Here is a 27,479-nt window from a genome sequence, read left to right as displayed (position 1 = left end):
CAACGCAATATTAGCCACTTTCAGTGCAACATATCAAAACAAACTATGCAAGAGGTTTTGTTTTAGGCAGAAGTCATCGGAGTAGGATTCTATTGCGCACAACTCATCTGGTACTCTACACATACTAGTGCGGCATAACCAATCAGAGCTGCAGTAAGCCTGTATGCAAATAAATCATTGCCATATATGGATCTGTGCCATTTACTTTGAACTGGACTGTGTTTACAGCTTTGGCTTTGAGTATATGCTCACAGAATTTTCACAACTGTGAAGTTTGCGCTCAGCAGACCTGAAATTTCCTCAGTGTCTAATTGTTTTTGAGGGAACATTGGCTTTAGGCCCATTCATTGCACTATGCTGCACCGCCCTATGGGGGTCATGGCCGGTTGTAACACAGCCTGGGAACGAACCCGGGTCTGTAGTGACGCCTTATTAAGCACTGCAATGCAGTGCTTTAGACCGCTGCGCCACTCGGGAGGCTGCCTAGGAGTATTTCTGTCTGTAATAATGCCCTTTTGTGGGGAAAAACTCATTCTGATTAGCTGGGCCTGGCTTCCAAGTGGGTGGGTCTATGCCCACCCATGGCTGCACCCCTGCCCATTCATGTGAAATCCATAGATTGGGGCCTAATGAATTTATTTAAATCTTCTATGAACTGTAACTCAGTAAAATCTTTGAAATTGTTGTGTTTATATTTTTGTTCAGTATATTTGTCGTTTGTGTTTGACAGCATATCACAGTGCGGAAAGCAGCTGATGGCCGTGTTGTTTTATCCAAGTTCCAGAAGTACCAATTGTATCATTGCCCCTTCTGCCAGCCCTCCATTTTCAAGCCCCGAGACTATGCCAGTGTGTCGGCACACATTGAGTCTCACAGATTGAAGGCTGTGCTGCATAGAGGTAATCTCATCCATTCATAATGCTGGTTTAGCACATGATACCATGCTTTTTATCAACTGGGGAACTTTGGGTCCTGGATGCTGATTGTTTTTTCCCCCCCATTTCAGAGTTCACAATATTCATATGCCATTTGGAGTGCAGAGCAGCAAAGCATTTTCACTGCCCATACTGCCCCAAGACCTATGTAAATAGGAGTGATTTTACCAAACACATTCCACAATGTGAGTCAGTATGTGGGCGAGACCCAGGTGCAACTGCGAGAGGCCCAGATGTAACCAGTGCAACTGCGAGAGGCCCAGATGTAACCAGTGCAGATGTAACCAGTGCAACTGCGAGAGGCCCAGGTTCAGCATGTCCAGCTATGAGACCTGCAAGCAAGAGGAAAATCAAATGTCGTAACTGCAGTTTATGGCTTAACAAAAATAGCCTGAAGAAACATCAATTAAGGCAGCATACATCTGCTGAGAAGTACATTACTGCTCACTCCAATCTCAAAAGACAGTGCTTTGACCAGGACAATTGGGTGTTTGCAGAGGATCAACACATTTTCCCTGTCTCCTTCTCCTGGTGAGCAGCAATACATAATATATACACTGAGTGTACCACCATTATGAACACCTTCCTAATATTGAGTTGCACACCCCCCTTTTCCCTCATCCTCAATTCGTCGGGCCATTGACTCCACAAGGTGTCGAAAGCGTTCCACAGGGATGCTGGCCCATGTTGACTCCAATGTTTCCTACAGTTGTGTCAAGTTGGCTGGAGGACCATTCTTGATGCACACGGGAAACTGTTAAGCGTAAAAAATCCAGCAGCGTTGCCGTTCTTGACACACAAACCGGTGCGCCTGGCACATACTACCATACCCTGTTCAAAGGCACTTAAATATTTTATCTTGCCCATTCACCCTCTGAATGGCACACATACACAATCCATGTCTCAATTGTGTCAAGGATTAAAAATCCTTCTTTAACCTGTCTCCTCCCCTTCATCTACACTGATTGAAGTGGATTTAACAAGTGACATCAATAAGGGATCATAGCTTTTACCTGGTCAGTATGTCATGGAAAGAGCCGTTCCTAATGTTTTGTAAAATCTGTATATGATGATAATAAAATATATAATGTATTCCATTTACATATGCCAATACCGCACTCATATTTCAGTACCAGCGGTGGAGGGAGAGATGGGAAGGATGTGCCCATTCTACGCCGAGGTTACCCACTGGGCACAGACGTCAATTCAACGTCAATTCCACGTTGATTCAGCATAATTTCATTGCAATGACATGCAAACAACGTTGATTCAACCAGTGTGTGCCCAGTGGGTAGACACATCTTCCATGTCTCCCCTGCTCCTGGTGGGCAGCAATATACACTTACCTCATTCTTGTCCACCTTGTTGTGTTATAGATGAAATGCCCCTTAAAATGTCTTTCAGCGTTCATTCGGGAAATGCTTACCAAGCAAGAGGTGATACTGGAACAACAGACACTCATCCTACGACTGTTACAAACAGGACAGCAGAATGGAGCAGAATATGCGATTGAAAATGGCCTTCTGCCATTGAAGGATCAGCAAGGTCTTCAGAGCCTGGAAACTGATCTTCAGGGGGCTGACTTCAAACTTAAAATGGTAAGTTTCATTCCACTTTGAATCTTATGCTCTTTTTGAGATTCAATGGGAGTTTATGGGAATAAAATAATTGTTCAGTTAAATCACACTTTTTTTGTCTTGCTTATATCCACAAAATATTTTTTATGTAAAGGCATCTCACTCCCCTGTAAAAACGTTTCAACTTGATGTAGGATAAAAGCATAATGTTTTGATGCTCAGAATAAGCATATGTGTTTCTTTGAACCATATATGCATCTCTCACCTGGGGAAAAGCGGCAGTCACTTGTGGCTTAACGTTTTATGTCAATTGATACATTTTTCAAATGTTTTTTCCTTTAGATTAACCACTTGAAACTAATTGGGGGATGCGACGTGAAAGATGCTGTGTGGCGTTTAATGATGCGCACAATTTCCAACACGCTAGCAAAAAACATGAATCGGAGAGGAGTAAATAGAAAAATCTCTCTTGCATCCCTTCGACTGTGGGAGGTTTTGATTGGTAAGGATTTCTCATATTTACAAATGTCTCATCACGACACATTATATTTTGTGTTTTAAGTTATCATTTCAGTTTTACTTGGTGTTATCACTGTTACACACAATAAAAAATAAAAAATTGTTAACCGCTAAAACCAATTGTTAAAATCACTTTAGCAAATTTGTAAGTCGCTCTGGATAAGAGCGTCTGCTAAATGACTTAAATGTAAATGTAGATGAACTGAGCAGTGGGTCTGCAAATGTACCGGATGTCACTCAGTCAGGCACTGTTGTGTGATACCTCAAAGTATGTGTGGTTAAAACACACACACACACACACACACACACACACGAGGGTAAGGATGTTTTGAATCATTCTCACAGAAATGTAAGAACATAAGATGTAGTTCACAATGAAAGTTTCACACAGTGAAAATATGAGTGCCACACTGCAGAAGTAAAATGCAATTACCATGGCATTTTACAGTATTCCGTTCTCCCTGTTGCAACTGCCTTTTCACATCTTTGCAACCACTTGTGCTCTTGTTCATTAGCTGTTGTCTGGAAGAATCGGTTAACATCTAGAGCGTCTGAAAGCGATGCGGAGTCGGTCATGAAAAAGTGGTTGCAGCTGGCAGCATACCGGGAAGGAGTGAGAAGCAGACGAGACAGGAGTGTGGTGGCCCCTGTGCCATGATGGACTTGGGAAAGTGTATTTAAGTGATAATGCCCAAGAAGCCGTGGTCTGGAGATTATATACGTCAAGGGCCGGCAAACCGTGCTAATATAACCTCCAACAGCTTGGAGGGCATTATCACTTTTATACAACGGTTACCGACATATTCAAATAATGATTGACATATTTTCATTAAAAACGTTATTTTGATTAATTGATTCATACTATTTCCTTCCTTACATAAGATATAGTCCCAACACAAATCTAAGGTTCTTGTTACCAGCCAAGCCAACTGGTTGTTGGTTCTATGCGTTCAATTTCACGCTATCTAAGCTAAATGACTATAGTAGACAAAATAAAGACATAACGATGCTCTGACAAAGACACAACCCCTTTTCGTTCCCTTGCATGAATTGCGCAAGGGAACAGTGAAAAAGACAGTGATGTGTAAGTTAGAAGTTAATATATTAATGCATAATTCGTATAGCCTATATATAAGTGTCCAGTGCCTTCAAAAAGTACTCAGACCCCTTGACTTATTCCACATTTTGTTAAAGTCTGAAATCAAAATCGATTCAATATATTTTCTCACATCTACACAATACCCCATAATGACAAAGTGAAAACATGTTTTTAGAAATGTTTGCAAATGTATTAATTTACAGAAATATCTAATTTACTTAAATAAGTATTCACACCCCTAAGTCGATACATGTTAGAATCAACTTTGGCAGTGACTACAGCTGTGAGTCTTTCTGGGTAAGTCTCTAAGAGCTTTGCACACCTGGACTGTACAATATTTGCACATTCTTTTAAAAATTCTATGAGCTCTGTCAAGTTGGTTGATTTGTTAAATACTACTGCACTGTTGGAGCTAGGAACACAAGCATTTCGCTACACCTGCAATAACATCTGCTAAATAAGCCGATTTGTAAAAACTGTAACTAGGCCACATGAACAGTTAATGTCATCTTGGTAAGAGACTCCAGTGTATATTTGGCCTTGTGTTTTAAGTTATAGTCCTGTTGAAAGTTGAATTTGTCTCCCAGTGTGTTGGAAAGCAGACTTAACCAGGTTTTCCTCTAGGATTTTGCCTGTGCTTAGCTCTATTCCGTTTATTTTTATCCCAAGAAAATCCCAAGTCCTTGCCGATGACAAGCATACCCATAACATCATGCAGCCACCACCATGCTTGAAAATATGGAGTGGGTCTCAGTGATGTGTTGGATTGGCCCCAACCATAACGCTTTTGTATTCAGGACAGTTAATTTCTTTGCCACATTTTTTTTTAGTTTCAGTTTAGTGCCTTATTGCAAACAGGATGCGTGTTTTGGAAAATGTTTATTCTGTACAGGCTTCCTCCTTTTCACTTTGTAGTTACTCCACAATACTAACCTAAATGACAATGTTGTTGAGCCATCCTCAGTTCTCCCATCACAGCCATTAAACTCTAATTGTTTTCAAGTCGCCATTGGCCTCACAGTGAAATCCCTGAGCGGTTTCCTTCCTCTCCGGCAACTGAGTTAAGAAGGACGCCAGTATCTTGGTACATCCAAAGTGTAGTTAATAACTTCACCATGCTCAGAGATATATTCAATGTCTGCTTTTTTTACCCATCTACCAATAGGTGACCTTTGCGAGGCATTGTAAAATCTCCCTTGTCTTTGTGGTTGAGTCTGTTAGAAATTCACTGCTCGACGGAGGGGGCCTTACAATTATCTGTATGTGGGGTACAGAGATGAGGTAGTCATTCAAAAATCATGTTAAACACTTATTGCACACAGTGAGTCCATACAACTTATGTGACTTGTTATGCACATTTGTACTCCTTTACTTTGACTCTATGACAATTGAGTACTTTTTCTAGCATTGATGAAACAGACCTTTTCTGAAGTAGTTCTAAAATCCCCTATAGGGAAGATGGTGAAAAAACGATTGGAACCATTTAAGTGTTTTACCAAACACACACATGTATACACTCATGCTACACACACATCACAACTGCTGCTACAGGAGTGTTATGATTGCTAAATACTGCACAATTTAAAAAACACTTGCCACCCAATCCCCCTTCCCCAAAACACGTGTTAATATTGGACTATAAATTGTGCCTTCCTGTATTATACTTATGCTAAAATGTTTATTCTATTCTACTGAGCTATTTACTTTGCTCATATTATCTTTTTTTTTTTTTTGCATTGTCGAGAAGGAACCTGCAAGTTAAGCATTTCGTTGGACGTGTATACCATGTGCATCCTGACTAATAAAACAAAAAACACAATTTGAATCGATCAAAACCTTTTAACCAATCACAGAGCGCTGATGATGCACCCATTTATTTCGCCACGCCCACTTTCCGCGTGTGCCGTTACCCATACTTGGTTGTCACTAGTTACCAAGTCATAATTATGGATAAACCCCGCTAATTAATACAATTTATTTTCTCAAATTCATATTTTAAACATAACCTCAACCACACTGCAAACCTTGTGCCGAACCCTTAAATGAACACATAAAAGCAACATTTTATTTTCATGAATTTGTACGACGTAGCCAATGTTGGCAAACATGTATTCCCCGTCCAAAGACTTGCTTTACCGCCACTTGAAGATTTGTTCCTTGTCTCTGTTTCCAGTCGGTAACATTATTATCCTAGTGTGCATCTCTGAAGCTAGCAGCACAGTAACCGCTAAACATGGCTACTGTTCTCCCAACCAGACCTTGCGATAGCAACCCTGCAACCCCGGGAGCTCAGTCTGTAAAGGTAAACTTGGCAAAGATATCGGATCAGAAATACTAGTATAACGTTACACATTGCTGGCCACATACATATTGTGTTGAAGACACAACAGGCTAAGGTAGTTAACGTTAGTTAGCTGAACACAACTGTTTAATTCAACCTACTGCCGTTTCGCTAGTTAAATACAATTGATAGCAATCTAGCTGTTGTGGGTCGATGTGTTCTAACTTTTGTGTCGTCGTTAGTTAACGACTAGACAGTTTACGTTACTAGCTAGCCAGCCATCCATAACGTTACTTGAAGTTACTTAGCTAGCATAGCATCTAGGCAGTTAACTACGGTAACGTTAGCTGTTTAGTAGTGTCAGCGTATCATTGTTTACTGAGGTAAAGACAGTTTCAAGTTGGATATTCGTGCTTTCAAACCTCCAAATAAGTGTCATGATGTTGGAAAAATTGCGCACAACATTGCACAGGAATTATTTTCACGATTTGGACATTAATTCGCTTTCCAAAGCTAATAAACATGTGGAAATGTGAGCAGCATTCTGTATTCCTAGTTGAATTAGTTATTTATTTACATTTTTGAATTTCAATAGATCCTTAGTCATGTGACAACTTGACTCAAACAAGGTTCAGAATGTCCACTGACTACCCTTCTACATTGCACACCCTCTAGTTTGTCCATTTTCATCTCACATGATTTTACATGAATTTTTCAAAATTAAACATGTCAATAGCTCCTTGGTCATGTGACCTACTGACTTCAAACAAGGTGCATAATGTACACTGACTACCCTTCTATATTGCACACTCTTGTTTGTGTACTGTAAAATCACTCGGTGTAATGTACATTTTTCATAGTTTTAAATTTCAATAGCTCCTTGGTCATGTCAATTACACACCTAAGAAGCGTGCAGTGGATATACACCCATATTGCATAACCTCTAGTTATGTATCTTCTATATTGTTGTACATGAATATTAGTTTGACAATTAGGGGGTTCAGTCCAGTGTTGTGTTTACCCTTTTCTTTAATATTTATCTATAATAATTGGTATTTCTAAGTACTTATTTTCCCTGGTTTTAAAAATATTTTTCCACAGTATTTAACAGCGGTACACAATAGGAGAGAGACAGATAATATCTCCTTTCATCGTTACTATCAACCATAAAGGGCAAAGTACGAGATTCATGCTATTCATTGTCCAAAGCAGGGATGAGAGTGAGCTAGTAAGGTAGGCTGCAGTGGGTTTGCTGGTCAATACATATACTGAACATGTAACCACAGTAATGGTGGCCAGTAAATCAATGAATAAATATTTAATATTGACAAATTAAACAGAAATTGTATACCTTTCATCTTTTCCAACATGTCAACAGACACTTTACTTCAAATAAGTACGAAACATTTCAGTGGTAACTTTCTCTTTATCCCTGGTTGATGTACATTTCAGAGCCTCTTCAGTGTGGATGGGGTATAGCATACATTTTCAACAACAAAGACAGCACTTCCAGTTTGTGGTCTTTACTCTGTTGAACTCTTTTCTCTTCATTCCTAGGCACAGCACATGGAACCACCGTTGGCATGCAAAACATTCAATCTAAAACAAAACAAAGCGTAACACGTTATAAATAATATCAAATATGAATGCAGTATGACGAATTAGCCATCCATTGTTATATCATAGATTGTCTTACATGCCGTCACTGTTGTTAAAATATTATAAACATGTTAAATAAAGTTACTAACCCAGTCAGTCTTTGGGCCACATCCAGGTTCTTTATCAGTGGCACACATGAAGCAGTTGTTGGCTTTGTTGAACTCTGAAATCATAGGCATGAACTGAACATATGGCTGTCCCACACAACTACATACACTAAGTTGACTGTGCCTTTAAACAGCTTGGAAAATTCCAGGAAATGATGTCATGGCTTTAGAAGCTTCTGATAGGCTAATTGACATAATTTGACCTGTACCTGTGGATATATTTCAAGGCCTACCTTCAAACTCAGTACCTCTTTGCGTGACATCATGGGAAAATCAAAAGAAATCAGCCAAGACCTCAAAAAAATTGTAGCCCTCCACAAGTCTTGTTCATCCTTGGGAGCAATTTCCAAACGCCTGAAGATACCACGTTCATCTGTACAAACAATATTACGCAAGTATAAACGCCATGGGACCACGCAGCCATCAAACCACTCAGGAAGGAGACGGGTTCTGTCTCCTAGAGATGAACGTACTTTGGTGCAAAAAGTGCAAATCATTCCCAGAACAACAGCAAAGGACCGTGTGAAGATGCTGGAGGAAACGGGTACAGAAGTATCTATATCCACAGTAAAACGAGTCCTATATCGACATAACCTGAAAGGCCGCTCAGCAAGGAAGAAGCCACTGCTCTAAAACCACAATTTTAAAAATCCAGACTACGGTTTGCAACTCCACTTGGGGACAAATATCATACTTTTTGGAGAAATGTCCTCTGGTCTGATGAAACAAAAATAGAGCAGTTTGGCCATAATGACCATCGTTATGTTTGGAGGAAAAGGGGGGAGGCTTGCAAGCTGAAAAACACCATCCCAACCGTGAAGCACGGGATGGGCAGCATCATCTTGTGGGGGTGCTTTGCTGCAGGAGGGACTGGTGCACTTCACAAAATTTTACTTCCTCACGATGCCATCTATTATGTGGATATATTGAAGCGACATCTCAAGACATCAGTAAGGAATTTAAAGCTTGTTCGCAAATTCGTCTTCCAAATAGACAATGACCCCAAGCATACTTCCAAAGTTGTGGCAAAATGGCTTAAGGACAACAAAGTCAAGGTATTGGAGTGGCCTTCACAAAGCCCTGACCTCAATCCTATAGAAAATTTGTGGGCAGAACTGAAAAAGTGTGTGCGAGCAAGGAGGCCTATAAATCTGACTCAGTTACACCAGCTCTGTCAGGAGGACTGGGCCAAAATTCACCCAACTTATTGTGGGAAGCTTGTGGAAGGCTACCAGCAACGTTTGACCCAAGTAAAACAATTTAATGGGAATGCTACCAAATACTAATTGAGTGTATGTAAGCTTCTGACTAACTGGGAATGTGATGAAAGAAATAAAAGCTGAAATAAATAATTCTCTCTACTATTATTCTGACATTTCACATTCTTAAAATAAAGTGGTGATCCTAACTGACCTAAGACAGGGACTTTTTACTAGGATTAAATATCAGGAATTGTGAAAAACTGAGTTTAAATGTATTAGGCTGAGGTGTATGTAAACTTCCGACTTCAACTGTATATATGCCTTGTTAGGGAGATTAAGTATCATACATAAGGTGTTATGTAGTCATTGTCTTATTGCTGACAATCTACATAAGGATATTACATGTCCTTAGACTTGGTTAGGTGCACATCTAATGTACTTCTATGTTCATCCTTCCTACTGTATGACATTTTTTACACTATTTTAAAATTGTGATTTAAAAAATGCTTATTGTCATGTTATGACTATTTATTACCTCACCCACAAGCAGAGTGGCTGGGGCTGCAGAGTTTTAAACTGAATGATGGAGAAGGAAAGAGGACTTTTTGTCTGTAGACCTCACAACAGCAACCACCACCTCGCAAATGTTTCTTCGCCACAGCGCTGTGACCTGCAATATGGACAACATGACAACTAATGTCACAGTACCATGCAGCTGTATGCCAACGACAAAGGACAGTTATACGTATTTCCAAACAAATGTGGACAAAAACATGACAATAACTATTACAAACAACAGCAAGTATTGCATGGAGTGCATAAGGATGACCAGTGTACAAGCAAACATAACTTTATTTTCTATTTTAGAGGCCACCCTCAGGCAAATGAGTCCGGTACATCTGGACCAGAACCAGGTTATTCTCCAGTGCTCTGACCCTCATCAAAAGAAAAGTCCTGAGAATAGTGATGACTCTACTGTCAGTACAACAGCATCCCCCTCTACTGTCCATATCCCACAGCTGACTTAATATTTACCATTGCACTGAGCTGTAGTATTTCTTTATTAACATACAGCTGTGAATGTGTTTTTCAGCTCCCATGAAGATTTTTATGCTGCATAGTCAAAATAAACAAAACTAGTTAGTAGTATACATTTTTGAAATGACTTACCAGAGTCACACAATAAGCTTCGTCTTTGATAGTTCAACAAAGTAAGGACAATAATGCTTTTAGGCCTACAAGCTAAGAAGGCTATGGATATGGGAATCTCAGTTGTCATGGTTCTTGGGGCGTCTACAGCTAGAGGGCTCTCATGGTTCTTGGAGTGTAGACAAATGGTAGAAGGTGAGAGGGTGTTATGAAATGGGAGTGGGTTGGGGTGGTGCTTATAACATAATGACACCTGACTGGAGCTAGACTGAAAAGGCATCAATACCGTCCACTCAGCAGGACCTGAGAAAGCAAGAAACTGGAGACAACATTTTATGCCCGACCATAAGACTTACTAAAATGATAACGTTAACTCTGAATTTCAACCGTTACACAGTCATTGACTATCCTATTGAAGCTTGAGGACTGTTAGAAAGGAGTCTAGGGACCATCAAATGTCCTGCGTTGTGAGATTGTAATGTCCTGGAAGGGTTTGAGGGTACAAGGGGGTCAGACAGATGATAGTAATCACTGTTAACTACTCTATCAGTCAGATACACTCTTTTTCTCCAAATGACTTCTGAGTGTGGGTCTCAGGCTTACAGATTTAAGTCTTAATAGCATGAGATGAAAGTAGACAAACATCAAAGTGTGCGATTATGAAGGCATAGTCAGTGGACATTCCAAACCTTTTTTGAGATCATAAGGTCACATGACCAAGGAGCTATTGACATGTTACATTTTTTTAAATTCATGTAAAATCGTGAGATGAAAATGGACAAACTAAAGGGTGTGCAATGTGTAGGCCCACTGAGTGGACACTCTGAAACTTGTTTGAAGTCAGTAGGTCACATGACCATGGAGCTATTGAAGTTTTACATTTGGAAAAATGTATGTAAAATCTTGTGAGATAAAAATGGACAAGCTAAAGGGTGCGTAAAATAGAAGGGTAGTCAGTGGACATTCTGAACCTTGTTTGAAGTCAGTAGGTCATATGACCAATGAGCTATTGAAATTCAAAAATGTAAATAAATAATTTAAAATGGTGCGAGACGTAAATCAGATTGTGTGTCTATGCCATCGCGTTAGCTACAACCAGTTTTGAAAGTTTTTTAGGAGTAATGGTTAAAGAGCTTTTGAAATTTGAAAAATTTGATTTGTCACTATGTTGACGGTCCCTAACTGCTGTTGGTGGACGTAAGGAAAACTACAGGCGGATATCTGGCGAATATCCAACCTGAAACTGTCTTTACCTCTGTTCATTGTTTTTGTTTACATCGTGCATGTGTTGTTAGACCACAGTCCAAATCCAATGCTCTCTGTTTTGCCTCTAGGAATGCCTAAATCAGGTTGTGATAACAAGTATTGGTATACAGTCTGAAACAAAACACAGCAAAAACTTGAAGTGTCCTTTATTTTTTATTTAACTAGACAAGTCAGTTAAGAACAAATGATTACTTACAATGACGACCTACCAAAAAGCAAAAGTCCTCCTGCGCTGACGGGGGCTGGGATTAAATATATAGGACAAAACACACATCACGACAAGAGACACCACACCACTACATAAAGAGACATAAGACAACAACATAGCATGGCAGCAACACATGACAACACAGCATGGTAGCAACACAATGCAGCAGCACAAAACATGGTAGAAACATTATTGGGCACAGACAACAGCAAGGGCAAGAAGGTAGAGAGAACAATACATCACGTGAACGAGCTACAACTGTCAGAGTGTCCATGATTGAATCTTTGAATGAAGAGATGGAGATAAAACAGTCCCGTTTGAGTGTTTTTTGCAGCTAACGTTAGCTGTAGTGAACTGAAAATAGGAGAGACCCAGGGATGGGGTTACAATGCAGAATGTTTAATACAAGTACATTTGAATTTACTCGTCCTGTGCTGTTGGTACTTCATTTGGTCGAAATTAGAGACAAAATATCCGCAGGAAAGTGTTATTTACCCGACTTTGTGCCATGGCACATAAGCAAAACCATGTAAACACCTCCAATACTTCGGTTAGTATGCATTTGTCGCGTGCATGTACTTCCATCTTGTGCATTGTGTCATAAGCAAACAAATCTTGTTTGCCACAAACTCGCATTTTGAATTCGTTTAATAATGATTTCCTGTGGATATTTTGTCTTACATTTTGACCAGCTGAAGGACCAACCCCATGGACAATCGGCAGAGTAAGTTGAAATATAATTTTATTCAACATTTGTGACAAACAAGCGATGTTTAGGGGTTTCTATGTAAGTGTGCATGCCTTTTGCTGTACACAGTGGAAGGCAATCAGGCTACCTCTAGGCCAGCTTTATCTAATGAGAGGGGGAATGGTGCTTGCTGGATCGACACAACAGAGGAAATTAACTCGCCCCTTGAGATCTGAAAACGTCCCAAAAACATTATTTTTGGAGAAAACTATTAACTTTAACAAGTAGTAATAGTTCAGGTGTTTTGTGTATCCTAACTGTATTGGCTATCATTTTAGGATGACATCGAGGAAGTGTCCAATGATGGCAGTCAAGCTCCAAAAAGACAGCGCATGGGTTCAGGTGACAGTTCCAGAAGTTGCGACACCTCCTGCCAGGAACTTGGGTATGTGGTCAGTTCGTATCTGAAGGCGTAGTTTTAAATATTTTCATCACTACTTCCTAATAGACCATGTCCAATCCCCATTACAAACACTTAGGCTGCGTTTACACAGGCAACGCAATTCTGATATTTTTTCCACTAGTTGGTCTTTTGACAAATCAGATAATTTCACATCAGATCTGCTTGGTCAAAAATATCATAATTGGGCTGCCTGTCTAAACGCAGCCTACGTGTCCAATAACATTTAGTCCGTCTTTCAAACAGGCTTAATACTTCTACCCTGCTCTTAACCTTTCAGTCATATGTGTTTCCCCAGGCCCACATACTTCTCAGCAGAAAATCTGACCGAGTACAGGTGGCCATCAGACGGTAGTGGGGAGTACTATATGTTACAAGAACAAGTCAGTGAATATCTGGGAGTCACTTCATTTAAGCGAAAATATCCAGGTAATGTGACTGAATGTTCGGCTTGTATTGTGTAGTAGGATCATTGCGTGTCAATTTGATGATTAGGCTAATAGTCTTGTTATAGCCTATCTGTAGATCATACTGGTCAATCTCTGACTAACCACGCCTTATCTCAATGGAAATAAGCCTCCAGGTTTGATTTGTTTTTATCCTTAATCATTAATGTTGTCTCTGGCTGGAGCAGTCTACTACTTTTAATTACCTAATCAATTCAATCAATCAATAAATTCTTCTTTTAGATTTGGAAAGGAGAGACCTCTCCCACAAGGAGAAGCTATATCTGAGGGAGCAAAATGTCATCACAGAGACACAGTGCACCTTGGGTGAGAAGTGAAAAACATGGAATTGTTGCATAATCAGGAAGAGCTTAGAGTTCAGCATAAACCACCAGGGCCTCAAGCCTTCCCAAGAGTTGTTTTGGGGAATTAGGCTACTCGTGGATACAATAATTAATTGTGAATATTGTTTTCCAGGCTTGACTGCTTTACGAAGTGATGAAGTCATTGATTTGATGATCAAGGAGTACCCAGGAAAACATGCTGAGTATTCTGTCATCCTCCAAGAGAGGGAGCGCCAGAGGATAACAGAAGAGTACTCTGTAAGCACTCTGTTCAGAGAGTATCACTATGTTAGTACTCTGTTCAGAGTACCACTAACGTTAGTACTCTCAGTTCAGTGAGTATTACTAAAGTTAGTATGCTCAGCAACATTGACACATTTTAATTGATGCGAAGTTAGCTTTGTGTTTGCTGATTTCTTGATCTTGTTACAGAAGTCTAGGACTTGAGTTCCCCAAATATTTTTTTATATAAAAATAAATAAATAATATTTGGGCAACTCAAGTCCAATTTATTTTTTGTATACTCTACCGTTCAAAAGTTTGGGGTCACTTAGAAATGTCCTTGTTTTTGAAAGAAAAGCTTTTTTTTGTCCATTAAAATAACATAAAATTGATCAGAAATACAGTGTAGACATTGTTCATGTTGTAAATGGATATTGTAGCTGGAAATGGCAGATTCTTTTATTTTTATGGAATATCTACATAGGTGTACAGAGGCCCATTATCAGCAACCATCACTCCTGTATTCCAATGGCACGTTGTGTTAGCTAATCCAAGTTTATCATTTTAAAACGCTAATTGATCATTAGAAAACCCTTTTGCAATTATGTTAGCACAGCTGAAGACTGTTGTCATGATTAATGAAGCAATAAAACTGTCCTTCTTTAGACTAGTTGAGTATCTGGAGCATCAGCATTTGTGTGTTCCATTACAGGCTTAAAATGGCCAGAAACCAATAACTTTCTTCTGAAACTCGTCAGTCTATTCTTGTTCTGAGAGATGAAGGCTATTCCATGTGAGAAATTGCCAAGAAACTGAAGATCTCGTACAACGCTGTGTAATACTCCCTTAACAGAACAGCGCAAACTGGCTCTAACCAGAATAGAAAGAGGAGTGGGAGGCCCCGGTGCACAACTGAGCAAGAGGACAAGTACATTAGAGTGTCTAGTTTGAAAAACAGATGCCTCAAAAGTCCTCAACTGGCAGCTTCATTAAATAGTACCCGCAAAACACCAATCTCAACGTCAACAGTGAAGAGGCGACTCTGGGGTGCTGGCCTTCTAGGCAGAGTTGCAAAGAAAAAGCCAAATCTCAGACTGGCCAATAAAAATAAAAGATTAAGATGTGCAAAAGAACACAGACACTGGACAGAGGAACTCTGCCTAGAAGGAGAGCATCCCGGAGTCGCCTCTTCACTGTTGATGTTGAGATTGGTGTTTTGCGGGTACTATTTAATGAAGCTGCCAAGGGTGATGGTTGCTGATAATGGGCCTATGTAGATATTCCATTAAAAAATCAGCCGTTTCCAGCTACAATAGTCATTTACAACATTGACAATGTCTACACTGTATTTCTGATCAATTTGATGCTATTTTAATGGACAAAAAATTAGCTTTTCTTTCAAAAACAAGATGAGGGAAAAAGGAAACTGCACACAGCTCTTGATAGTATCACTGATCTTTAATAAGCTTACGTAACGGCCTCACGGCCTTCGTCAGAGCTTTTGTGAGTTAAAAAACAATTCCACCCTTATGTAGACCTAGCACCACCCACATCCGTTCCACGCAACGAAAGGGGTTGGAGGCGAAGGAAAACAAATAAGTGCTACCAAATATAACAATATGCATTTCATAAATATTAAAATAAAGTGGGTAAATAAGACGTATTAAACACGTCTGTTAAACCACAATGAGGACAAAGACCTACCGAGCAAGTTTCCATTAATCATTGGGTACATCGTACGAAAAACATCAGAGTAATCTGAAATAGGGGCATAATTCATGTTCAAATTTACAACATAACACACGTAGGCATTTCATCATTAAGACCTTTAGGAAATAATGTCTGGAGGGTGAAAATCACAAAACATTCTCTTTTGCTCAGAGTATTATTTATATCACCTCCCATGTCTGATATCTTAACTTTCTCTATGCCTCAAATCTAAAGGTAGAAATGTCATGTTTTAGATCATTAAAATGTACTGCGACTGGATAATCCCTGTCGTTTTTCCTAATTGAACTTTATATTCACATATTCTCTGTTTGAGAGAACGAGAGGTTTTACCTACATAGCACAGCCCACATGGACATTTAATAATGTAAATAACATGGGTGGTGGAGGACCTAATAATGTAATTAATTTGGAACCGTTTTCCTGTATGTGGGTGGCAGGAATATTCACACTTCATTATATTGTTGCACTGTGCGCATCCTCTGCATTTATAGCTACCATTTGGAAGAGGGTGTAAAATAACCTGGCTGATTTTCTTTTTTGGTGGCAGTTGGCATGAACCAATTTATCGTGTAAATTGCGACCTCTCCTATACACAATAAGTGGTGGATTTTTAAATTCAGCCGCCAAAACTGGGTCCGATGATAAAATATGCCAGTGTTTTTTGACCGCATCTTCCACTTTTCGCGAGTTCAAAGTATGTTGTTGTGAACATTACGGAGTGTTCTTTAGCGGGTCTTTTTTGTAGCAGTTCATCTTGTGTTTTTCCCAATGCCAAATTAAGAGCTTCATCCACACACTGTGGCGAATAGCCTCTTAGAAACCTAACGTGCATCTCCGCTGCTTTTTCTAGATAATCCTCTGTGGAGTGGTATACACGGCGCAGTCTGAAAAACTGTCTTCTTGGAAGTCCTCTTTAATGGCTCAGGATGGAAGCTGTCACCCTGTAATAGAGTATTGCTGTCCGTTTCTTTTCTATACAGAGTTGTAAACAGGGTTCCATTTGATTTCTCAATCCACGTATCGAGGTAATGAACACGTTGAGTGTCACATTCAGTAGTGAATTTGAGATTGGGGTCAATGTCATTGAATAGTACCATAAAGTCTGACAGCTCTTTTTCCGTTCCTTCCTATATGCAAAAACATGTTTTCAATATATCGATACCACTTCAGGACTTTATTCAAAGATGGATTTTCGTTTTCATTATTAACAAAACGTTCAAAAAGACCCACATAAAGGTTAGCATAGCTCGGAGCGAATGTGGAGCCCATCGATGTTCCATTCGTTTGGAGGTAGTATTCATCATCAAACCTGAAATAGTTATACGTCAAAACATATTCAGCCAGCTCTAGAATAAAGTTTGTTGGTGGATATTCGTTAGTATCTCTGTCTCCCAAATAGTGAGCTAGGGCTGCCAGCCCCCCCACATGGGGAATGTGACCAAAAAACAAGGACATTTCTAAGTGACCCCAAATGCCTGAACTGTATTTTCCTGAACTGTATTTTCATTTAAAGTTGACATGGTTATTCAATATGTTGTTGGTAAGTTTTTATTCAAAAAAAATTATCTCCTAGAAAATGCAGCAACAAAAGCCTCAGAAGGTTGAAGCCAGTAAAGTGCCAGAGTACATACAGAAAGCTGCCAAGAAAGCTGCTGAGTTCAACAGTAACTTCAACAGGGAAAGGATGGAAGAGAGAAGGGCCTATTTTGACCTTCAGACACACGTACGTTAATTCCTTGAAAAAAGACATAAAGCTCCATTAGTCTTTTGTGTTTATAAGAACTCACTTGCCATGTTTGAGTAGATCCACTGAGTGTACAAGGCATTAGGAACACTTGCTCTTTCCTGGACATAGACTAACCAGGTGAATCCAGGTGAAAGCTATAATCCCTTATTGTTGTCACTTGTTAAATCCACTTCAATCAGTGCAGATGAAGGGGAGGAGACATGTTGAAGAAGGATTTTTAAGCCTTGACACAATTGAGACATGGATTGTGTATGTGTGCCATTCAGAGGGTGAATGGACTAGACAAAATATTTAAGAGCCTTTGAACGGGGTATGGTAGCAGGTACCAGGCACACTGGTTTGTGTCAACTGCAATGCTGCTGGATTTTTCACACTCAACAGTTTCCCGTGTGTTTCAAGAATGGTCCACCACCCAAAGGACATCCTATCAACTTGACACAACTGTGGGAATCATTGGAGTCAACATGGGGCGGCAACTCTGTGGAACATTTTCGACAGTTTGTGGAGTCCATGCCCGACAGATTGAGACTGTTCTGAGGGGAAAAGGGGGTGTAACTCAATATTAGGAAGGTGTTCCTGATGTTTTGTACACTCAGTGTTGATCGGTACATTCATAAACTGTATTATCTATGTGGAGTTGAACGTGCAATTGAAGGAGTAAAAGTTTCAACTAACTTTCTAACAGATTATCCAAGTACCCCAAGGGAGGTATAAAGTCCTTCCTCCAGAGAGAACCAAGACTGGACCCTATCCAGTGGCCCTCATCCCTGGGCAGTTCCAGGACTACTACAAAAGGTAAGGTTCACTAACCAAAAAACTAGTCTCATGAATGCAGGTCCTGACCTCTAAAGATATTTGAGTAGCTGATAAATTGATGTTCCTGTGTTTGATACAGGTACTCTCCCAACGAGCTGCGCTACTTGCCCCTGAACACAGCCCTGTTCGAGCCCCCCCTGGACCCGGAGCTGCCTGCCCTGGACAGTGATGGGGACTCGGACGATGCAGATGACAACAAGGGAGAAGAGGGCAAGAAAAATTCAGTAAGGAACTGGATCCTTGAACTGGTTTTACACAATTCACTTGATTTCAGAGCTAGAGATGCAAAGACATGTTGTATTGTATTAACAGTAAATGCCTAGAGATGCTCTGTAAGTTGATTCAATGTAAGCTCTTTTGCAGCTTGCTTGAATAGTAAGAACTGAATTGTGTCTACAGGACAGCTCATCTGGAAACACCTCAGATGGGGACAGTCAGGACAGTGGAGTGCAGTCAAAGGGCAAGGCCAAGGACAGGACTACCACCCCGGCTAAAGATGCCACCCCACGCCCCAACCAACACAAATCTGTCCCTGGGTACAAGGTAGAAGAAAAAAGCCCCTGACTTTCTCCAACAGCACTTCCCTTTCCCCTTCTTTACTACCCCTTCCAGCTTCTTCAGCACTTTCAATAGAGAGACTCTCCTTTGTTTTTCTGGCCCTGTCACTCCTCACACATACACTCCACCAGGTGGCAATAGTTATTATTTGGGGCAACACTCAAGTCTGTGGACTTGTTCTGCCTTCCCTCTTTCACTTGGTCCAGTTTGCTACTGATGGTTCCATATCAATCATATGGTTAAAATACTAATGGTTCTAGATCAACCATATGGTTAAAACCAATGATTTATATACAGTATATACACTAGATGACTTAACATAAAAATAAGTATAAAAACATTGTCCTTAAAGCTAGAATCCTTAATTGAAACAATAAATAAACATACACCCCGTCTCTGTTTTGGTAAAAATCTGAGGAATGGGCCTGGAGAAATGTAACTACTCTCAAATTCATAGACAGAACTATGGATGCAAGGACTGACCATCCATTATACCAAACGTATAGTTTTAACCATTTTGAGGCTATACAGTGTTCAAGTCAAATTGTATTGGTCACATACACATATTTAGCAGATGTTATTGCAGGAGTAGCGAAATGCTTGTGTTCCTAATTCCAACAATGCAGTAATAATTAACAATACACACATCTAAAAGTAAAATAATGGAATTAAGAAATATATACATATTACGACAAGCAATGTCGGAGTGGCATTGACTAAAATACAGTAGAATAGAATACAGTATGTAAACATTATTAAAGTGACCAGGGATTCCATGTCTATGTTTATAGGGCAGGATCCTCTAAGGTGCAGGATTGACTAACCGGGTGGTACCCGGCTAGTGATGGCTTTTTAACTGTCTGATGGCCTTGAGATAGAAGCTGTTTTTCAGTCTCTTGGTCACAGTTACTTTGTTTACAATTTACTTTGTTTACAAACATTGGAGTTAAACAAGCTTCTATTTTGGGTATTGATGGTGTACAACAGTTGAACTAAGCTCATGAGGCATTTATAAATTATATTCTTCAAGAATCAATGGGTATAGATCATTAATTTAAATCCCAAAATTGATGTATCTACTAAGGATTCTAGCTTTAAGGTATTATTTTGCGAAAGTACTGTTACTGTCCCTGCTACTACAACAACAACATATTTACATGTAATTCTGTCCTTGAAACATTTTAATTGAAATACTGTGGAATTCCTATGGAAGACTGCTTCTTCTGGGCAGTGCCAATATGGTTGACTGGTGACTTCAAAGCCTCTCATTGGCCAAAACATAGCATCAGCAATCCAGGGTCTATATACATCATTGGTTGAAACACTGATGGTTCCATATCAGACTTTATAAGCAATAACAGTTTGGAGTAGTTCTTTCACATCTGGAACTTTTTCTTCACAGCACTTTCGATTGGTCCTGAAGACTTGTACATTTTTCACCGTATTCTTTGAATGTCTTAATATACCTCTTTTCTGTCTACTTGGCAACATACTAATTAAAGGGATAGTTCACCCAAATTACAAAATGACATTGGTTTCCTTACCCTGTAAGCAGTATATGGACAAGGTATGACAGCAATCCGTGCTTTGGTTTAGTTTCCATGGTATTGTTTCCAGATTTTAGCATTTGTGGCACATATCCATTTAAAGTCATGGGACCGATTTTATTAGCTTTTTCATGTTCAAATAATTTATAAGTGACTTCATGGAACTTCACAATACATTTCTGATACTTTTGGATGATTTGGGCATGATGTGTGAAAAAATGCTAATATCAGTCCCATGACTTGAAGCAACTTTGTGTCACAAATGCTAAAACATTAGCATTTGGAAACGGTTCCTTTGGAAACGAAACCAAAGCATGGATTGTTGTCATACCTTATCCATAGACTGTTTACAGGGTAAGGAAACCAATATGTCATTTGGATGAACTATCCCTTTGAGACATGTGAGCAGATATATTTGGCTGCTAGATTAATTGTTTTTAAACAACATACAGTATTTCTTGTTATGATACAGACTTTATAAGATGCATCCATTTGATTTAGTAGTAGCACTTCAACTACGGTAATACTTGAGTGTTTTGAACGTTTTATATTTCACGTTGTCAATACTTTTAATGCAGTATTCTACGGTTGTTTGAAATAACCTTACATACTGTTCTTTGTTTGAGACTGGAGAACACAATGTTACTGTGCCAGAGGCCTGTTAATACACTTTCTCTATGTTGGCTTTTTTTTTAAACTTTCGATTGCCTCTGAAAGTTATTGTTGTGTTCAGTTAGGAGTATGGCTTTTCTGGGATCAACATGATCAACCTTCTGGCAATTTACGCTCTGTCTTACTGCAAGGCTACATGGGAGATTAATAAATTTAATCTCCCATTGAATTTAAGGCTAAAGTCAATACAGTACTTGCAGAATAATTACCTAGCTATAGATAACATGGCCTTAAAGTTGACTTTATTATAATTTTAATGCAAGTTAAGAGTTCAGGAGCTGTACAAAAAATGTATTATTTTCATACTGATAATGATATGAATATCCTTAGTTGGCACTACACTGCAGGGGTAGCCATCTGAAGCCTAACAGAAAATATGTAGCCTTTTCTTCTTGTTTTGCACCAGTCAATGGAAACATTTCAGGATGGCAACACCAAACGTTTGACATTTTGAAAACTGATTATATTTCCACGAACACATAGAAACCTACTTCATACTCATGGGCTATATCCTCCTAACTGATTGCACACTTGTCATTCCCAATATTTGTGCAGACTGTCTGCCTAAGTAGGTACAGTTTGTGTTCAATTTGTTCCTGACTTGTACACTTCTCTCTCTTAGAATGTCATGTCTTACATTTTTTATTTGAGTGTAATGGCAAAGGTGTCATACCTTCCTTTGGATAAATATTTCTCCTAGTTTAGCTGGCACCCCTCTTTCTGTGGAAAGGGTGCCAGCTAAATTAGCTGTCCTTTTATTAACTCAACTGTGTGTCTCTAACCTCCGGTTCACCCTCCCACAGGTTTCGTTGTTTGTTTTAGAAAGGCTTTTACTGTTCTTATCTAATCCAATACTCTTTATGTAGGAAAACCTTTATGTCAGTCTTTAGACACAGTTCACCATTGAAATAAAAATTTCAAACAAATAGACTACAGAGATGTTTTGATTGTGTTAGCAGCACAGAGACTGTAATGAGGTCATGTAATGAAATAACTGCAGGGAAAGAGTTTTCCTCCCATCAGAAATCACTTTGGCTAACTACCTTTTTATAAATGTGTGACCACACAATGTGTGGAAACAGCTTGGCGTCTACCGGAGGGACATTCAACTGTTTAACCTGTTATGAGCAGCTGTGGGGGACACCGTGGCACATCGGAATGGATCTTAAATCAGCTTGACCTCTTGGTGTTTGCCTTTTGGAGATTTTGAGATCTGAAAATCATAGACTCCCATTCCCCATGACTAGAAAGGGTTTGTGGGAGGTTCTTAAAAATGACAAGGCTTTTCCTAGTCATTCTTGTTTGGGGTTGTGAAGTAAGAAGCACCTAACAAGATTGGATCTATTGTGAGTAAATTAATATATACCTCCTATCAGGCCTTTTAGGATTTAACACCTTGTATAATGTGTGTTGCCCAGAAGCTCTGTGTCACATGGTGCACTAGGCCTTGTTGCTAAACATGATAGCATTGTTCTGTCCTTGCAGCCTAAGGTCATGCCCAATGCTATTTGTGGCATTTGCCAGAAGGGTAAGGAGTCCAACAAAGAAGGAAAGCCAGAAGCTCTCATTCACTGCTCACAGTGCAAGAACAGTGGTAAGTGGAACTGCTTGTTTTTTTAATTAAAACTGACAAATTGCACAGGCTTGTTCATAATGACCATAACGCCTCTAAGATATGAGCAACAGAACTTAATCTGAATTGTTGGGATCACAAATTGGAATTATACAGTGTGTTTTGGAGAAGTGCTGTGGTGTGTGTGTGTTTGTGTCCGTCCCAGCTCACCCATCATGCCTGGACATGAGTGAGGAGCTGGTGGGTCTGATTAAGACCTACCCGTGGCAGTGCATGGAGTGTAAGACGTGCACGGTGTGTAAGCATCCCCATCACGAGGAGGAGATGATGTTCTGTGACACGTGTGACCGGGGCTTCCACTCCTTCTGCGTGGGCCTGGACTCCATCCCTCTAGGTGAGCTCTCGCTCTGGGTCTGTTCAAATACTTTAAGGATGTATCATTCCTTCTTTCCTTGGTGAAACCTTTGTGATGGAATTGTTGCTTACGCCTATCAATATGTATTAGATCAGTGATTACTTGAAGGATGGAAGGGGGAGGGTATAAGAAAAATAATCTCTGTCTTTCTCTCTCATTGTAGCTAATGTAGTCTTTTATGGAGTTTTGGGGTGATTTGAATTTCTGGTTTTATGTGAAAATAACATTAATTTGCATAGCCATCTGAACTTGGTGAATAATGCTAAATTAGAAATCTGTTTTTAGAGTTTTCCAAGACTGGCATTTAAGATTTTTTTTTGTGCAGTCAAGAAGGGTTGTGTGTTACCTCAACTTGCTATAATTAGCGTTGCTGCAAATGAAACACCAGAAAGTTCATGTTCGGAATCTGGTCAAAATGCTTTAGAAGTGTTGAAATCAAATGTCAGAAAGTGCTGGTCTTAAATGCCTTTTAGTCTGATGGATCCCACAATGCAGTCTGTTTTCTAGCCTTTGGGTTGATGTTACGTATTACAGCTGGTCCACATGGTTTTTCTCCTCAGGTTGCTGGGTTTGTGAGTGTTGCAACAAGGAGTCCTCAACCCCCAAGAAGAAAAGAGGAAGAAAAAAACAACAAAAGTCTAAATCTGCATATAAATGGAATGTGATCAAATCAATAAGCTAACTGTTTTGATACTTTTTGTACTTTAGAATGTGTTAAGATTAAGTTTTGTAATCCTGTGTATATATATATATGGATTTCCTTTGTCTTAATTATATTTGAAATGTCATTGCCACTGAAGTAAAACATTTTTTGCCAGTAAATGTTTAAATTATTTAACCCATGACTGCCCTGAAGTTTAATTAAAACACAGATGATGTCCCTAAAATGCCCTTCCTACCATTGTGCCCCAATAACTTCTCATCAAAGTGGTGCCACCTAATACTCTAAATTACAATAGAACTCTAAATCAATCACATGTTGTTGTTGTGACATGTCTAAGAACACAGTCAATACATCCACACATACAACAGGCACCACAATAGCTGCTCATGCGTAAGGACTGGCTTAAGTGTGACCAATTAGTCACTTGGAGAGGTGGCCTTGTGTAGCATCTTAACAGCTCTGTTCAGGTGAGAGCCAAAGAGATCAGTTTGCCTCTTATGGTCCCTTTGGGCCCTGGTGTGAAGTCTTATAGCAGCTGCCACGTGGCGACCAGGTAGACTACACTAAGAGAGAGACGTACGCAGCTCCCTGTCATCTGATAGGTGAGAGTGTGGAGTACAATAGGCAGTTGGAAGCAGCAGCAAGACACTAACGATACGCGTGTGAACGCTCGCCGCATGGCATAGAAAGGTCAGTGTTCCACTCAACAACCGCAGTTGTTTTTTTTAGGAGCCCATTCAGTTAACATATCGACGTTCAACAACTGAAGCCTGGCTTGTTCTGTTGTGAACTTGTATAAATTGCACTCTTATTTGCCATGTATATGAGCCAACAGTTGAAATTAGATACTTTCTATCATCTGGGCAAGAAGAGGAATGCCATTTTAGGCATGCTGGTCTAAACCTGGAGAGCAGTAAGAACTTGCTGTGCTTTAGCCTTAATGACCACTAGATGGAAACCAAAAGCTTTTGGTTGAGTCATCTTTGCTCTGTCAATATCCCTGGTTGGTATGAAGATGCTGTATAGTGAACAAATACCATATTCAATAGCGTGAAAGATTCTTGCTCTTGAAGGTTTGCACCAGAAGTTGTACCAGTTTGCGCTTTGTATTTAGGAAATAATAATAAATAATAATGTTGCTTCGATGTTCGGGAACACAACAAACCAATGTTCTGGAGAGAAGATGTGTTCCTAACCAGTGAGACAATATTCTGGGGAGAAGATGTGTTCCTAACCAGTGAGACAATATTCTGGGGAGAAGATGTGTTCCTAACCAGTGAGAAAATATTCTGGGGAGAAGATGTGTTCCTAACCAGTGAGACAATATTCTGGGGAGAAGATGTGTTCCTAACCAGTGAGACAATATTCTGGGGAGAAGATGTGTTCCTAACCAGTGAGACAATATTCTGGGGAGAAGATGTGTTCCTAACCAGTGAGACAATATTCTGGGGGAAATAAATGTTCCTAACCAGTTGGTCAATGTTTGGGAGCACAGCAAACCAATGTTTTGGGGAGATGTACCTAACCAGTGAGCCAATGTTTGCAACCTTTTTGTTGGGAAATTCGATGGAACCTTTTGGAAATTAGTAATTGTTCCGTTTTTATTCACTGCAGACTTCTTTATTGCTGTCAGATGTCAAAGCGATCTCTTGGGTAAATGATTTTCAGCATAACATGTGAAACTCAGATTTTTTTATTGCAGTCTTCCAGACTGTATTACCCTGGAGTCTCATTGGCCTACTGAAATAAGGACGTCCTTCACAAGTTGTCTTTATGACCAGGATTTATGGACAGACTCTGGGACACACTTTATAAAGTGGGAGTGAAAGTCCCATCTTTTTTGATAGATTGCCACACTTTTATGTGTTAAAATACTTTTAAACAATGTGTCATGAAATAAAACTGATCCTCTCATAAAGCCAGCAGCAGCTGTCAGAGAGATAACAGCCTGTGGCTGTCTGAGCCTTGCTGGTTGTGAGAAACTACCAGGCTGTATCACTCCTCTGGCTTGCATCTTCCTCTTGGGTCAAAGCCAACACTGGATCACTTGCTACTATGTATTTTATTTTATTTACCTTTTTTTTAACTAGGCAAGTCAGTTAAGAACAGATTCTTATTTACAATGACAGCTTGGGAACAGTGGGTTAACTGCCTTGTTCAGGGGCAGAATGACAGATTTTTACCTTGTCAGCTCTGGGGTTTTGAACTAGCAACCTTTCGGTTACTGGCCCAACGCTCTAACCACTAGGCTACCTGCCACCCCATCAATTATTGTATCAATTATTAATCGGGTAAGCTCATGGAAAATACAAACACTTTAGGGCTTTTAAATTAAAAGGCCCCTCTGCTGTTTTGACTTGCGGTGGATAGCCAGGCTGTTAAACCAGGTGTAATGGTCCTCTCTTGTTGCCAGGCTGTTAAACCAGGTGTAATGGTCCTCTCTTGTTGCCAGGCTGTTAAACCAGGTGTAATGGTTCTCTCTTGTTGCCAGGCTGTTAAACCAGGTGTAATGGTCCTCTCTTGTTGCCAGGCTGTTAAACCAGGTGTAATGGTCCTCTCTTGTTGCCAGGCTGTTAAACCAGGTGTAATGGTCCTCTCTTGTTGCCAGGCTGTTAAACCAGGTGTAATGGTCCTCTCTTGTTGCCAGGCTGTTAAACCAGGTGTAATGGTCCTCTCTTGTTGCCAGGCTGTTAAACCAGGTGTAATGGTCCTCTCTTGTTGCCAGGCTGTTAAACCAGGTGTAATGGTTTTCTCTTGTTGCCAGGCTGTTAAACCAGGTGTAATGGTCCTCTCTTGTTGCCAGGCTGTTAAACCAGGTGTAATGGTCCTCTCTTGTTGCCAGGCTGTTAAACCAGGTGTAATGGTCCTCTCTTGTTGCCAGGCTGTTAAACCAGGTGTAATGGTCCTCTCTTGTTGCCAGGCTGTTAAACCAGGTGTAATGGTCCTCTCTTGTTGCCAGGCTGTTAAACCAGGTGTAATGGTTCTCTCTTGTTGCCAGGCTGTTAAACCAGGTGTAATGGTTCTCTCTTGTTGCCAGGCTGTTAAACCAGGTGTAATGGTCCTCTCTTGTTGCCAGGCTGTTAAACCAGGTGTAATGGTCCTCTCTTGTTGCCAGGCTGTTAAACCAGGTGTAATGGTCCTCTCTTGTTGCCAGGCTGTTAAACCAGGTGTAATGGTCCTCTCTTGTTGCCAGGCTGTTAAACCAGGTGTAATGGTCCTCTCTTGTTGCCAGGCTGTTAAACCAGGCTGAGCGCAGACAGCAGTATGGTTATCGGACCTTCCTCATGCATATTTTACTGCCTCACACCTGTTGCCTCTCCACACCGAGAGTGCCTTCGCCCCGGTGGACGAGCGGCTTAAGTGAGGACTGGCCATACGGTAGGCACCTTTCACCGCCTTTGTCTCACCAGCTTTGAGTGAAGCAGTTAATGAAGGGGTGTCGGTTGAGGTAGGGGGTTTACTGGTTTTGTTCCAGTGAGGTATCTTTAGCCAGGTATATTTTAGCACCAGAATAAGGCCTAAACTCATGATAAACCACGTAGTGTTTGAAGCGTTGGCGGATCTCCCTCTGCTGTCTCCAATAATCACCCACAG

The 27,479-nt window shown here is 40.1% G+C and overlaps 1 protein-coding gene across 3 annotated transcripts; it reads left to right on the top strand.

Moving 5' to 3' along the window:
• Positions 1-6,253: 6,253 nt before the first annotated feature.
• On the top strand, positions 6,254-24,059 carry LOC139571410 (PHD finger protein 10-like). 3 transcript variants are annotated; one of them, XM_071394255.1, is made up of 13 exons: positions 6,335-6,432; positions 12,695-12,726; positions 13,029-13,135; positions 13,449-13,579; positions 13,840-13,923; positions 14,074-14,198; positions 17,467-17,616; positions 18,326-18,435; positions 18,536-18,680; positions 18,856-18,999; positions 22,719-22,827; positions 23,012-23,200; positions 23,782-24,059. In XM_071394255.1, exons 3-13 carry the CDS (start codon positions 13,083-13,085, stop codon positions 23,901-23,903), a joined length of 1,362 nt encoding a protein of 453 aa, XP_071250356.1. In that variant the 5' UTR covers positions 6,335-6,432; positions 12,695-12,726; positions 13,029-13,082; the 3' UTR covers positions 23,904-24,059. The 3 variants fall into 3 exon arrangements, with proteins under 3 accessions (XP_071250357.1, XP_071250355.1, XP_071250356.1); XM_071394254.1 differs by lacking the exon at positions 12,695-12,726 and having other exon boundaries at positions 6,256-6,432; XM_071394256.1 differs by lacking the exons at positions 12,695-12,726; positions 17,467-17,616 and having other exon boundaries at positions 6,254-6,432.
• Positions 24,060-27,479: the final 3,420 nt, after the last annotated feature.

Source organism: Salvelinus alpinus, chromosome 3 (genome assembly GCF_045679555.1).
Source record: "Salvelinus alpinus chromosome 3, SLU_Salpinus.1, whole genome shotgun sequence".
In the NCBI taxonomy this organism is placed as follows: Eukaryota; Metazoa; Chordata; class Actinopteri; order Salmoniformes; family Salmonidae; genus Salvelinus; species Salvelinus alpinus.
Note: the sequence above shows the minus strand (reverse complement) of the source record. Positions and strands in the feature narration are given on the sequence as shown.

Bases quoted from the DNA above. Each gene is read 5' to 3' on its own strand.
- LOC139571410 (XM_071394254.1), top strand. From the start codon at position 6,364: ATGGCTACTGTTCTCCCAACCAGACCTTGCGATAGCAACCCTGCAACC. The intron at 17,617-18,325 runs GTACGTTAATTC...ACTTTCTAACAG, and splicing joins ATTTTGACCTTCAGACACAC to ATTATCCAAGTACCCCAAGG. The intron at 22,828-23,011 runs GTAAGTGGAACT...TGTCCGTCCCAG, and splicing joins CTCACAGTGCAAGAACAGTG to CTCACCCATCATGCCTGGAC.